Below are 14179 nucleotides of genomic sequence, written 5' to 3'. Positions count from 1 at the left end.
CGCGCGAACGCCAACGCCCGGCGCTGCCCCGCGCGCCACGTCTCCCTGCGGTCGCACCTCGCTCACACCTAGAGGACCGGAGTGGGCGTCAAGGGCCCGGCCCTAGCCAGGGCCGCCCACCCCCGCGCGGGAGCCTCGGCCCCAGCCCGGGCCCCCTGCGAGGGGGGAGGGGGGCTCCCGCCTGCGCGGGAGGTGGCCTCAGGGTTGTACCGCGGTGCTCGCGTTGGCTGGAACCCGGCTGGGGTCAAGACCCTGGCCACGGCGTCCTGGGTCGGATTAGTCCTGCGCCGCGAGGGCGCAGCGGCAGCAGGAAAATGAAACTCGACTTTTACACAAGGCGACGCGAGGCAGCAGAGATGTTCCCGATTTAGCAGCTCTGATTTTATGATCGCCTGTGGGCCAGAATGGGTGACAGCATATGCAAGCTCAGTGGTGGGATTACCCGGAGGGGTGAGGCACAGACGCTTATGTCCGCGAGGGTGCCCCCTTTGAAGGTTCAGCCTTGGTCTTGAACGGTGCCCGCCGAGGATGCCCGAGGATGCCCGGGAGGATGGGCGCCTGGAGGCGGGTCCCGGCGACGGTGCGGGCTGGGGTGGTTTGGCAGGCCCCTGCGCTGGCTGGGGTGGTTTGGCTGGCGTGGCCGCAGGTGCTTGTGCCGGTGCCCGTGCCCGCGCGGGTGCTTTTGCTGGTGCCCGTGCGGTGGGTTCCGCGGGCTGGAAGACTTTCAAGTTCGATTCCCAGAACACTCTTCACCGTATTCCTCACCAACTTGGCAACCAGAGTCCCATCGAAGATACACACGATTGCCGATTGCCGCGGTGAGACACAGGGACTGTCAGACGCAAGACCATATACGGAAAGGAAAGGCTGCGTTACTTTGCAGCTTAACAGCAACCTGTCTTCCCTATCCCATCCCAGGCGGGGGCTGCAGGTGGCCTCCTGTCCCCCTCTGACCCTGCACTACCTTCTTGGTGTCTGCCCAGCTGGCTGCTGCGGCGCATTCTGCTATTCCCAGAGAAAAGGATTTTGGAAATGGGGGGTTTTGCTGCCGGTAATGACCTCGCCTGATGCCTGAGGCACCAGGAAAGGACCAGAGAAGATTGCTGGCCTTAGGGAGGCTCCAGACAGGGATGGGGTCCTGAGGAGGACCCTTAGTGGAAAGGACTCCTGGGCTATGTTTGTAAAGGGCGGGAAGGAATTCCCAAGGGGACCAACTGGGAGGAAGAAAACTTCAGACACTGGCCAGAAGTCTCCAAGGATTGTAGTGTACCTGAGACCTCTGGAGCTGGTGAAGGAGGTGGCAGAACTGAGGCTAGAAGTGTAGAATATGGGACTTTATCAAGAGGAAAGTTCAGGGGCACCTGGGTGGCTCAGTTGGTTAAGTGGCCGACTTCGGCTCAGGTCATGATCTCGCGGTCTGAGTTCCAGCCCCGCGTCGGGCTCTGTGCTGACAGCTCAGAGCCTGGAGCCTGTTTCAGATTCTGTGTCTCCCTCTCTCTGACCCTCCCCTGTTCATGCTCTGTCTCTCCCTGTCTCAAAAATAAATAAAACTTAAAAAAAAAAAAAAAAGAGGAAAGTTCAGGTGCCAGAGTCAGAAAGCCCACGTGCAGTAGCCATGAGGTGAATCAGACTGGAGGCAGGGAAACCAGTGAGATGTGGTTGGGGGCTCCTGCTATTCAGGTAGAAATCGATAGAGACCAGAGTGTGGGAGCCCCTGGCAGGTAGGAGAAGGCTTGGTGGCTGAGTTAGCAGATGGGGACCAGCAGCCCATAGCAAGCACCCAAGATTCTAGGTGCTCCCCAAATCCTGCCCACTTTAGGTGTTTCTCTTTAGCGTCACTTAACATTTTCTAGGTATGTCTTGCCTCAGCTGATCTGTGGGCTCCCACAGGGATAAGGGACTTTATCCCCAGCCTGGGCCTGGCACAATCCAATGGGACTGACAAATATCTACTGATTATGGGATGAATTGAAAGAACTCAAACTTTTTTTTCTGGATTAATTTCTGTTCCCAGTGCTTAACTTCTTAAACCAAAGTCTCACCTCCCCACTTCCCACCCTCCATCTTCAAAGCATTTAATCTGCCATTTCTTGTGCTCTTCATATGATGAAGATTTGAGTCTCAGTTTGTCCCAGCCTTGTGTCCCAGGGTAAGGTATTTAACCCCAGTTCTCATATCTGTAAAAATGAGAATTGTAAAGATTAAGTCAGAACATGCCTGGCCATGTGTGGGGCACATGCTGGGAGCTAGCTTCCTTCCTTCCTGAATAGGCTGGGCCATTCACTTTTAACAATGCACTTTTTTTTTTCTATTCATGTGTTTTCCTTTTCATGTGCTTAAAAAAATATTTTTTTAATGCTTGTTTATTTTTTTGAGAGAGAGTGAGAGGGAGTACAAACAGGGGAGGGGCAGAGAGAGTGGGAGAGAGAGAATCCCAAGCAGGCTTGCACTGACATTGCAGAGCCTGACATGGGGCTTGATCCCACAAACTGTGAGATCATGACGTGAGTAGAGATCAAGAGTCAGACGCTTAACCCACTAAGCCACCCAGGCCCCCCTCATGTGCTTTTAAAATACAGTTCTCTAGTCCAGAAAAGTCAAAGTCCTATTTATAGACAAGAACACCGTGTTGCAATATTTCAAAAAATAGTGTGTATGATTCTCAAAAGGGGAGTTTGTATCTATTTGGAGAATGAGTATTAGAGTGAAGATTTTCATGAGCTTAGAGTTTATGCAACTTCACACCTTCTGAAGAAGTAAGTGCAAGAAAGAGAAGGGGTGGTGGTATGAATGATATTGTGTAAATGAAATACTTATGGTCTGTCAGTTTTCCTTTGCAAAGAGTTTTGAAATACTGGTCTTTTTTTTAAAATTTTTTTTCAACGTTTATTTATTTTGGGGACAGAGAGAGACAGAGCGTGAACGGGTGAGGGGCAGAGAGAGAGGGAGACACAGAATCGGAAACAGGCTCCAGGCTCTGAGCCATCAGCCCAGAGCCCGATGCGGGGCTCGAACTCACGGACCTCGAGATCGTGACCTGGCTGAAGTCGGATGTGAAATACTGGTCTTAACTGGGGTCATGAAGGCTTCAACTTACCCCTCCAACATAGAATAAATGCCTTCTTTCCATTTCTTACATCGCCAAGATGGCAACTATTAGAAGGAACACAGCTATAATGAAACTGTTGATAAGATCCTATAATACAGAATTGAAAACTGTCAACTTTGGGGGCACCTGGGTGGCTCGGTCGGTTAAGCGTCCGACTTCGGCTCAGGTCATGATCTCATGGTCCGTGACTTTGAGCCCCGTGTCGGGCTCTGTGCTGACAGCTCGGAGCCTGGAGCCTGTTTAGGATTCTGTGTCTCCCTCTCTCTCTGCCCCTCCCCCGTTCATGCTCTGTCTCTCTCTGTCTCAAAAATAAATAAACGTTAAAAAAAATTAAAAAAAAGAAAACTGTCAACTTTACATGAAAATGTGATTTCACAAAATACTTAAGTTGGCCAATTACCTACCTAAGGATGGATGCCTTTTTAAGACTTTACCTTTGATTACTATTAAAAGGAACCATTAGCAGCATAGTTCTTGTATCTTCCAAGACATGAGTTTATGTGATTTTAAGGTCCTTTGTCAACAGAAATGGATTTAGTTTCATTAAAGAATGCCATTAAAAAAAAAAAAAGCTGACAACTTCCCCATCATTGTCTTCTTAAAGGGCACAGGAAAATGAGCATGAAAAAAACCTAGAGGTATGGGGGCCTACCCAAATTGGACTTCCATAAATGTGATTTTTAAAAAACATATATTAACCTAATGTAAATTCTGCATTTCTATTCCATAATACATTTTTAATATAAAAATTAAATTTTAGATTAGCACTTTACTGATTTAATTGCACTCCCAAATCTGCAGGTAGAATTAATACTCTGGAAGTTGGATCTTATTTATTCTGTAGGTTCACATATTCCAAAAAGGATGGAACTCGTCTGAGGAGCAGACCTGGTATTCTTGAGTGAATGCTTGTGCTGTTGACTTTTGAGCTTTTCCTAAGAAATGGCTGGAATTGAGTGTGTCCTGGCATTTATAGGCCATCTTTGTCCTTCCTTCTGGATTTCAGTACTGAGTTCTTTCATTGCTAGCCCAGTCTACTGCTTTGTGTGCTAAATAAAGTGTGAGGATGAGTAGATGGAGGCCACTCATGAGGATAAGCAGAGGCTGGACTTTGGTATTAGAGCAGTAAGAAAAGTGGGTGCACAACCTGTCAGTGGCACTAGTGTGGGGAGGGTCAAAAGCCTGGGGAGGTAGAACCGTGGCCCTGATATCTAATTGAAACATTTTAAGTCCTTAAGTCTTGATTTCTTGACTTGGTAGCATCAGCCTGTCTGGTGCACCTGCCCAAATACATCAGGGAGCCCTGCCATCCCGTGTACAGAATCATAAATGGCTCTAACGGAGCTCTTCAATGTGCCAAGTGTTTCCAAGTCATTATCTTATTTAACCCTCACAAACACCTTCCAAAGTCAGCATTGTTATGATCTCTATTTTAAAAGGACATAGCAGAGGCTTAGAGAGGTTTATTAAATTGCCTAAGACTGGATATCTGCCAAGGAGTCAGAACTCCCTAGTGTCTCACTATTGCCTCCCACCAGAGACACTCAAATAAGGAGGAAATGAACTGTTCCCCACCCCCCCACCCCAGGTTGAAAGGCAGCATCCATCTTGGGCATTTTCTGTGGATAACGGGTCACAGAGGGTGAAAATGGTGTGGGACATGTAAGGTGGGAGTGTGTTTTGTTGATAAACTCTTTTGCTCTGCCAATTCCTAAATGTGTGATCTGGGCTATGTTTTATCATCCCTCTGTGTAAACATGCTCATTTTTAATATGGGGATAATGATTGGGGTTCATTGGGTTGATCTGAGGATTAAATGGTGTAATGAATCTGAAAATACCAGATGATAAATGCCTGGCATCTAGCGGGTCGTGAGAGTTCATCACAATGTGGACTTAGGATATTTGCCTTAAAAATGTACGCAGTTGGTAAACTTTCTGAAAACCTCAGGTGTTCTTCCTGTTGGGATTGCTGAGCAAGGAGCCCTACCCCATCATGGAATGTGACTTGCCTCTTGGCGAGGCACTAATTATTTGGGTACCTGGTGGGTAACACTGAAAGGGCGACAAGGTGCAGGGATGTTGAAGGTTAGAAGTAAGTTCCAGCTGGGTTCTGTGGGCTGAATGAGAGGTCTGCCCACAGTGGGGTAGGTACACTAGTTTACAGTTTTGCAGGAAGCTTAGTGCTTTAGGATTGTGTAAACCAAGATATTTAAAAATGTGAACAAGGGCTCACTCTTACAACTAAGAGGCAGAGTGTAAAATTTTTAAAATTAACTAAACTTTTTAAAATTAATTAGCTGTGGCCATAGATCATGGAGAATTTAGATGAAAGCAAATAAATAATAATACTAATGCAGACTAGGCTTCGGTAGCCAATCGTTGATTACCTGTCATAATTCCAATCTCCTCATTGGAATACTAGACGTTAGTTTAGTCTGTCCTTAGCATAGTTTCCTCTGGTCCTTGCTTACAAGGAAGTGCTCCCCTGGACTGTCCTTTGGCACTAATGTTTGCCTTATTTCTAACATTTCTCTCATAGCTCACATTTTCTTGTGCACTCCCTGTGTGTCACATACTGTGCCAGGGTGTTAATCTCATTTGATTCTCACAACAAACTCATTGTCCCCAGTTTACAGATGGCTAAGCAACATGCTTGGGGTTGCTCACCCAGTAAGTGGCTAGGACCCTCTGCAGCCTGACTTGAGTATCCGGGGGCCTTCTCTGGACTAACCCCCCTTCTCCCTTTTGTCTTAAGCACATCATTCTTGTTGTTGGCCTCATCTCTGATGGAGAGAGAGAGAGAGAGAGACAGAGATAGAGACAGAGACAGAGACAGAAATGTTCTTTCTGATGGAATAAAATTGCGTCTAAGCCTTTTCATGTGCAGGAAGACTCTGGTTTCCCCATGAATGCTGTCTTTACTCATTGTCTTTTCTTTTCCTGTTGACTAAATACCCTATTGACTCAAGTAGCCTTCTCTGACTAAAATGAGAGATGGATTTGTTACTCGACTATTATTTTGCCATAAAGCTCCCAAATTGTTTCCATAAACAAAATTGTGTAGAAGTATAACTGGGCCAGAAAGAGATGCTTTAATGGTGAATGCTTATTTTTAAACATCACTGCATATTAGAAAAAATTTTGAACACTGACAATTTGTTTCATAAAATATGGTATTTGTAACAAGAATTTGTATATAATAAACATTATATAGTATTCAACTATCTGCAACTTCCGTTGATTCCATTTGTGCCTGGAGTTCTCCAAACATGTGGCGTAATCTGATCAGAAATGACCAGAACTGTGCTTTCTCATTAATCTTATTTGAAGGGGACATTCTAAAGCTGATATCTCCTACTTACAAATGTAAAGATATTGCTGGTAGTTTTGGAATTGTCACTTCTACAGAGTTTTATTTTATTTATTATGCTCTTTTTTAAAAAAAAAATTGTTTTCTAGTGGCAAAAACATCTGCTTCACCAGAACTCAGTTTCTCTGAACGTATTGGATAATAAATATTTTTTTATAATGTAGAAGTGTTAAAAATACAGACAATTCAGAAGATAGTATAGTTCATACTTTTCTTGGGTACGTTGACAGATGATACTAGAATATAAAATTGGTGATGAAGTCTAAACATGAAGACAGTGACCCCACCATGGGTGGGGTGAGGAAAGCTGTATTCTCGCTAGCTCTGATGAAGACCCATGATAATAAGTCAAGGAGGCTGAGAGGTGAGACCCTTGGTTGTCAGGGTCACTGGCATAGCCTTCACAGAAGCAAGAAGGTGCAACCATCCCCAAGCCCAGGCCACATCGTCTCTTCAGAGAAAGAGGCATTGCCAAAATATGGCCCCAGAATCCACAGATCTCAGCCTGTATGTGAGGCCAGTACTCTTGATGCTGCCCTGCTGAGCATCCGAAGTCCTGATTTATCAAACTTTCTGTTTCCCTGCTGGGAATTTTCATCATTAGCCCCTTTAAGGAAATCGCCACTTAAAATCAGTACTACTTACTCTCATCCTATGCCTTGGGGGCACCAAACCGTCTTGCTAGGAAAGAAGGACTGAAAGAAGTGACAGCTATGCTTGCTGGATCCCTCTGGTGTGTGGGCCGGCCTTTGAACGTATACGGAGCCCTAAAACTGGTACAGCATGAAATAAGGCATGTGTTCTCGGGCTTCCCACACTGCCCTTTCCATAAGGTCCCAAGGGACTTCTACAGCTTGATGCCAACACGTCTCCAAGTCCACCTCCTCTCTGAAGTGACAAGGAGTTATCTCCTAGGCACCAAGCCAGTGTTTGGTTTGTGCTGTCCCTAAACCAGCACCATGCCTCCCAGCGCCAAGGCCTCCCTGTTACCACCCAGTGGTAACTACCTTTCTGAACAGTCTCATATGTACATGTCCTTCATCTTGCAGAATCTGAAAGGAAAGATTAGAAAGGAAGGGACAGGATAGGAGAAGACAGTTTGGATCCTGTGTTGATAAGTCTTTGAAAAAAACCTTCCAAGTCAATTAGATCGCACACCATCCGACCAACTATGTTGGATAGCACGTGGTGGCTTAGTATGTGTACTGTTAGTCAATGGAACATTAGAATAACTGAGCAACCTACTTAGTTTCCCCAACTGTGAAGCTCCTGGGAGCTTACCAGGCATATTTATGTGCTCTTCCAGACTCTGGCCCATATATTGAAAGATAGTAGTAAGAAAAAGGCAGGGACTCTGAATCACACTTTGGGCTTCCATAGTCATCCAAAGGAAAGAGACTGTTCTGACCCAAGGATAGAGGTAGCAAAAGGGGGCCGGGCCTGTATCAAAGTTGACCAAAGGCTTGCAATTCTATAAAAGCTGACCTCAGCTATCTGTGACCACTGTAGGAACAGCTCCTCTCACAGGACCTTCTTGGCTTATTCTTAGGAACCCCCAGTTCTTGCCTTTGCTTGAGACACTTCCTAGATACTTCCCCTGGACACTACAGCAAAGCATGGTGCCTTGAGGCTCCCTCCAGCTCTCTAGCTTTATGGCAGTGGACCTTTTCTCAGAGGGCTCTAGTCCTCCTGACCGCAGCTGCTGACCTTGGTGCTGTGGAGTCCTCAGTCACCTACCTTAAGGACCTGTACCCACCCCCCAGGATAATCAATTCACTTCTGGCTCTGCATTTTAAGGAAACCATGAGGAAACAGCAGAAGATACAGAGAACATAACATGTAGAGACTCCAAGGACGACAACCATGAAGGGGGATGGAGATAGAGAAACCTTGTAAGGCAATAGGGCAAAAAGTCTGGTTGAAAGCCAGGCCTGAGTCAGACAGGCTGGGCTCATATCTGAGTTTCCATGTGAGTGCATATTGCCAGGGGCGACTTAATCTAGTTTTCGCATCTGTTAAATAGGGAGTGGGGGCAACTACAACCTCACCGGCTTGTTGTGAGGATTAAATAAGGTAACACATATGAAAAAGTATCTGGCACATGGTATGTGCTTAAAACAGTTCATTTACCTTCCCTTCTTGAAAATCTCTATGGGCAGAGATTTTAGTTTCCCTTCAGAAACCTCTTTATTGTTATGCTCTCCATAGCTAAGAGGATCTTCCGTATGTCCAGAGCTGCTCATATTTTGCTTTGTCTGCTTCCTGTTGCTCTGCACTCTGTGGGATAAAGAGAGGCCGGCAGCCTTTTCAGAAAATCCCTCACACCTTGAAGGAAATATTTTGAGTTTTAGCTCAATAGCAACCAATCCTACCTTAAGGTTAGAAAAAGGTACTATAAGGAAGTGCGATGTGGGAGTGGCCTGAACTCTGAGTTGGGATTTCACCGTGCAAGATGAAATGGTAAAAGCCATCCAACTACATTATGCGGTCTGATAGACACTTTGTAAGTGAATGTTCACTTTGTGCTGAGCATTGTGCTATTTGCTTTAAACACATTTAAGTGTTACAGAAACCCTGTCAGGGAGTTACTATGATCACCCTTTTCCTTTGCTGAATTTCCTAGATGGGGAAACTGAGGCTAAAGTTCACACAGCTAGGAAGGGGCCCATGTCTGTATCTGGCCACAAACTGTAGTTCTTTAGTCTGCGAGGATGCAGAACCTCAGGCTCCACAAGAAATAGGATTTATCAGGGCGCCTGGGTGGCTCAGTCGGTTAAGCATCTGACTTCAGCTCAGGTCATGATCTCACACTCTGTGAGTTCGAGCCCTGCGTCGGGCTCTGTGCTGACAGCTCAGAGCCTGGAGCCCACTTCAGATTCTGTGTGTCTCTCCCTCTCTCTGCCCCTTCCCTGCTCATGCTCAGTCTCTCTCTGTCTCAAAAATAATAAAAAACATTAAAAAAAGTTTTTTTTAATAAATAAAAAAAGCAATAGGATTTATCTGAGACCTGAGGGGTTAGCTTCAGGAAGCTTTCAGTTGGTAAAGAATAGGAAACTCTGGAAAAAGCTACTGAAGAAGGCAATGCCATCATATGGCACCCTTTTAGGAGTGTGGACCCTTTATACCCATGAAACAATGGACTCCTGCAATCTTTCTGGGTATGTGTGACAATTTTCTACAACTTCGCCGTGCCAGCTCTTGCTTTTGCAGGGGCGAAATGTTTAATAATTTGTTAGGGTAGTTGCTGTTTGAAAAGTAGCAGCATGTACTGTTTTACGAGCAATAGATGAGAAGTGTTTTTACCTACTGAATATACTAATTGAAATTTTCGTTAGGACAAGCTGCAGACTATCATGTTCAGTGCATAATGAGACAGAAGCAGGTGTGTGCATTCGTTCTGCTGTAGACAGAGAGGTCCAAGGAATCTTTCTGGGTATTAGACTAGTTTCTCCCCTGGGACTAGGGCAACACCCTGTCATAGATGAGTTATGTCCTTGTCCAGAAAGATAGCTCTTTGGTTTTCACTTGAGGAGAGACGTTACTCTGGGACCAAGGGCAGAGCTTATATTTGAATTACGAAAGTGAACACTTACAAGTAAGGACCAATCTAAACAAATCAGCAAGTGGTGAATGTCTAGTATATATATTATAATAAAAAAAAGAACGATGCACATTTCCAGAACTGTGATGGCTATATACAACTCATGGGCTTTGGCAGTGATGAAACAAACTAATGCTCTTATGATAAGACCCTGCAATGAAAGAAACAGGATTTGTTTTAATTCACATGGACTATTAAAAAACAAAGCTAACCCATAAACTGTTAGGAAGTAAATCTGACTATATGGCAATTGCCTGTATGATTTTGTACATACAGTTTATGTGTAAAATTTCTCTTTTTTTCAAGAAATGAAATAATACATGGAAATAATTAAAATGGACATTTAAGTATAGAAGAATAAAAAATAATACTGATTTCTTTCTTCTTCCTCAACCCAATCCTAGTCTATTTTCTTAAAAGTAACAGCTGTTCACAGTGTTTACTTCATACTGGAAAGAAGTACATATGAGTAGAGTAAATATATGCTGATTTGATAGAGTGAGGTAGAGCTCCAGTTTTCTTTCCAAACTGTTGATTATCCCAACATCATTCATTGGGAAACACCAGTTATTTTCCCTGCTCATCTGAAATCCTACCTTTATCATGTACTAAATTCTCACATGTATTTGGGTCTATTTGAGACTATCCTCTCCTACTGAGTTGCCGATTCTTTTCTAGTACTTTTGAAATTACAGGAAATTAATTTTATATTATATTATTGTCTGACCTAGTCCCCTTTTCAGCACTCATTCTCAGATTCTTTATAAATCCCATGTTTGTCTTGGTCTAGTTCCCCAAACTAAGCCTGTTGGAATTTTTTTTTTTTTTTGGCTTTTTGTGTGTGTTTTGAGAGAGAGAGAGAGAGAGAGAGAGAGAGAGAGAGAGAGAAAGAGAAACATTGAGAGCAAGGGAGAGGGGCAGAGGGAGAGAGAGAGAAAGAGAGAAAGAGAAACATTGAGAGCAAGGGAGAGGGGCAGAGGGAGAGAGAGAGAGAGAGAGAGAGAGAGAGAGAGAGAGAGAGACTCTTAAGCAGGTTCCACATGGAGCTCAATTCCACAGGCTCTCAGCATGGAGCTGGATGCAAGCCTTGATCTCACAACCCTGTGATCATGATCTGAGCCAAAATTAAGAGTTGGTTGCTCAACAGACTGAGCCACTCAGGTGCCCCATAAGCCTGTTAGCATTTTTATTTTTTTGAGAGAGAGAGAAAGAGAGAGAACGACAAAGAGAGCAAGTGAGTGAGGGGTAGAGAGAGAGAATCCCATGAGGGGCAGAGAGAGAGAGAGAGATAGGGCACAAGTGAACAAGGGTCAGAGAGAGAGAGAGAGAGAGAGAGAGAGAGCGGGAAAGAGAGAGAATCCCATAAGGGGAAGAAAGAGAGAGAGAGAGAAGTGGGTATGTGTTCATTCAAACCCGGGCTCGAGCTTGTGAATCGTGAGATCATAACCTGAGCTGAAGTCAAATGCTTAACTGACTGAGCCACCCAGGCACCCAAACCTGTTAGTATTTTCATTGGGATTTCATTTAAAAGCCTGTTGGTATTTAATTGGGATTTCATTTAACTTCTAATTTGGAAAGATTAAAAAATTTACTCAAGAATAAAGTATGTCTTCCCAGCTATTTTAGTGGTTTAAAAATATCTCTGAGTTTTTAAAGTTTTCTTCATATAGGTCTTTCAAATTTATTTAATTTAATCTTAGATATTTTATCATTTTATTGCTCTTGTAAAGAGGAATATTTTCTTCTATTTTAAGTGTTGTTCTACTAACTCCTAATGAGTTAGTAGAAAGTATCTTGTTCTAAATTGTTTCCCAGTTGATTTTGAGTTCTTTAGATATACAGTGATATCAGCTGAAAAAATGATATATTTTGCCTCTTATTTTCAGCTGTTTTTTTATTTTTCCTGTCTAATTGTGATGATTAGCTGTTCCAGAAAAATATTGAATACTAGTATTGATAAGGGCATCTTCTCTGTTCTTTATTTAATGGGAATACTTCTGATATCTAATCATATATGATGCGGACTTTTGGGTTTATTTTTATAATGTCAACAAAATATCTATGTATTCCTATTTTTTATGGGTCCCTTTCTTCTCTCTCTCTTTTTTTGCTATCAGAAATAAATGTTGAATTTTGTCAAATGTGTTCTTTTCCTTATTTGATGTAATCTAATTTGTTCTCCTTTTACCTATAATATGTTGGGTTAGTTTAATAGAGTCCTAATACTGAATCATTATAGTGTATTTTTTTAAAGTACTGATGGATATTTTCTGCTAATATATTGATACTTATTGCTGTGATACAAGTGAGATTTCTAATTTCCTTTTTCTGACTTGGGCAGGTTTTTATATCAGTGTTCCATTACTTTTTTTTTTTCTTTTTTGAGAAAGAGAGAGAGAGAGAGAGAACAAGCAAGGGAGGGGCAGAGGGAGAGGGAGAGAGAATCTTAAGCAGGCTCCACACCAAGTGTGGAGCTCCATCTGGGGCTCAATCCCATGATCCTGGGATTGTGACCTGAGTCAAAATCAAGAGTCAGACACTTAACCGACTGAGCCACCTAGGTGCCCCAGTGTTATATACAACTTTGAAAAATAATTCAGAAGGCTTTTTTTCCTTTTCCATACTTTGAAAAAGTTTCAGTAGTATCAGAATTACATCCCATGAAAGTTTGAGTTAATTGTGTGAAAAAGTCTGTCCCTGATATACTGTGAAGGATACTCATTTGCTTAGTTCTCATTTTCTTCTGTATTTATATTGGTCTGTATTTACATTGGTTTTTCTCTATTCTGGGGTCAGTTTTGGTAATTATGTTTTCCTAGAAAATCAACTATTTCATTCAATTAGTTGTTTATTTGTTTTGCAAGGTAATCTTGGGTATCTTCTCAGTTTCTTCATCCTTTGTGATTATTTTCCCTGTCTGGTTTCTAACTTTAAATATATGTCCTCTCTTCACCCTTTTCCCCCTATTATAGGCCATTGGTTTATCAGTTTTGGTCAATTCTATTAGTTTTGTTTTGCTAATTTATACATTTCTGATATTATCTTCACTGCTTCCTCATTCCCTTTGTGAGGGAAAACCTGAGGAATATAAAAGTAAGACAGGAAAAACAGCGCTGATTTAGTATTAAGGGTTGAGTGAGAGGAGGAGCGAGGGGAGAAGGGGAGGAAAGGTAGGGCAAAACAGAGGTGACTGGCAAAGGGAAGTAGGGAAGCTTTCCGGAGGTGGCACCTCCTGGGAATCACTCCCTGAGGCCGCACCCACCCTGCATCACCAGCTCTCTCTGCTCACCAGCCTCAAGATCTTCAACACTCCCGTGGGCAAGAAGAAAAACTGCTTGAAGCTGTCCCTGAATTTGAACGGGACTTTGGCCTGTTCTTCAGCATGCTTTTGGATGGCGGCCTTCTCCCCTGCGCTCTGGGTCACCTGCTGTTGCTTTCCTGGGGGCGTCTTTGAGACCGCAGGCTGCGCCCTTGCGACTGCAGGCTGCGGCGTACTGGGTGCTGGATTCGCCTGGCGTGTGGGCTGCCCTGAGCGTGAGCTCTGCCTTGATCGTGAGCCCTGCCCTGAGCATGAGGCTTGCACCGCAGCTGCAGATTGCCCTGGGAGTCCTGTAAGCTGCTGTTGTTGCAAGTTCTCTGAGGATGCCCTGGTGTTTGGGGCATTCATGGTGGTCCCCGAGCCTGGCTTTGTCAGGCTGGCCCTGACACTCTGAGCCTGCATGGCGGCGGCGGCGGCGGCGGCCAGGCTGTCCCCTGGCAACCAGCGTCGTGCCGAACGGCCGCCGTCCGCCTATGCCTCTTGGGCACCCAGCTCTTGCTGCCCGCCGACAGACCAAGCCCTCCAGCCACCCTCCTTGCCACCTGGGACGCGATGCCGCTGCCTAGGCTGGGAACTCACTATCCCTGCAATCCCACGCCTCGGTGCTGCCAGCCAGCCAGCCAGCCAGCCAGGAAGAGGGCTCCGGAGACCATTTAAGGTGGCCTAGGCGCCTTCTTCTCTGCCACCCAGGCCCCAGAACAGGAAAACCCAGTCCGATCAGGTCCTGGTGCTCCCAGCGCTCCCTTGGAAGTTACAGTATGGGTGAGCGCTGGGCACA

The 14179-nt window shown here is 44.6% G+C and overlaps 1 protein-coding gene across 1 annotated transcript; it reads right to left on the bottom strand.

The window, feature by feature from the left end:
• Positions 1 to 359: 359 nt before the first annotated feature.
• On the bottom strand, positions 360 to 14058 carry LOC122494341. Its single transcript, XM_043599405.1, is given in 4 exon segments — positions 360 to 832; positions 3098 to 3196; positions 10075 to 10233; positions 13372 to 14058. Coding segments are annotated over 4 exon segments (798 nt in total). The 5' UTR covers positions 13804 to 14058; the 3' UTR covers positions 360 to 724.
• Positions 14059 to 14179: the final 121 nt, after the last annotated feature.

Source organism: Prionailurus bengalensis, chromosome E2 (genome assembly GCF_016509475.1).
Source record: "Prionailurus bengalensis isolate Pbe53 chromosome E2, Fcat_Pben_1.1_paternal_pri, whole genome shotgun sequence".
Taxonomy (NCBI): domain Eukaryota; kingdom Metazoa; phylum Chordata; class Mammalia; order Carnivora; family Felidae; genus Prionailurus; species Prionailurus bengalensis.
The sequence above is the reverse complement of the archived record's forward strand: the minus strand, read 5'-3'. Positions and strand labels throughout refer to the sequence as shown.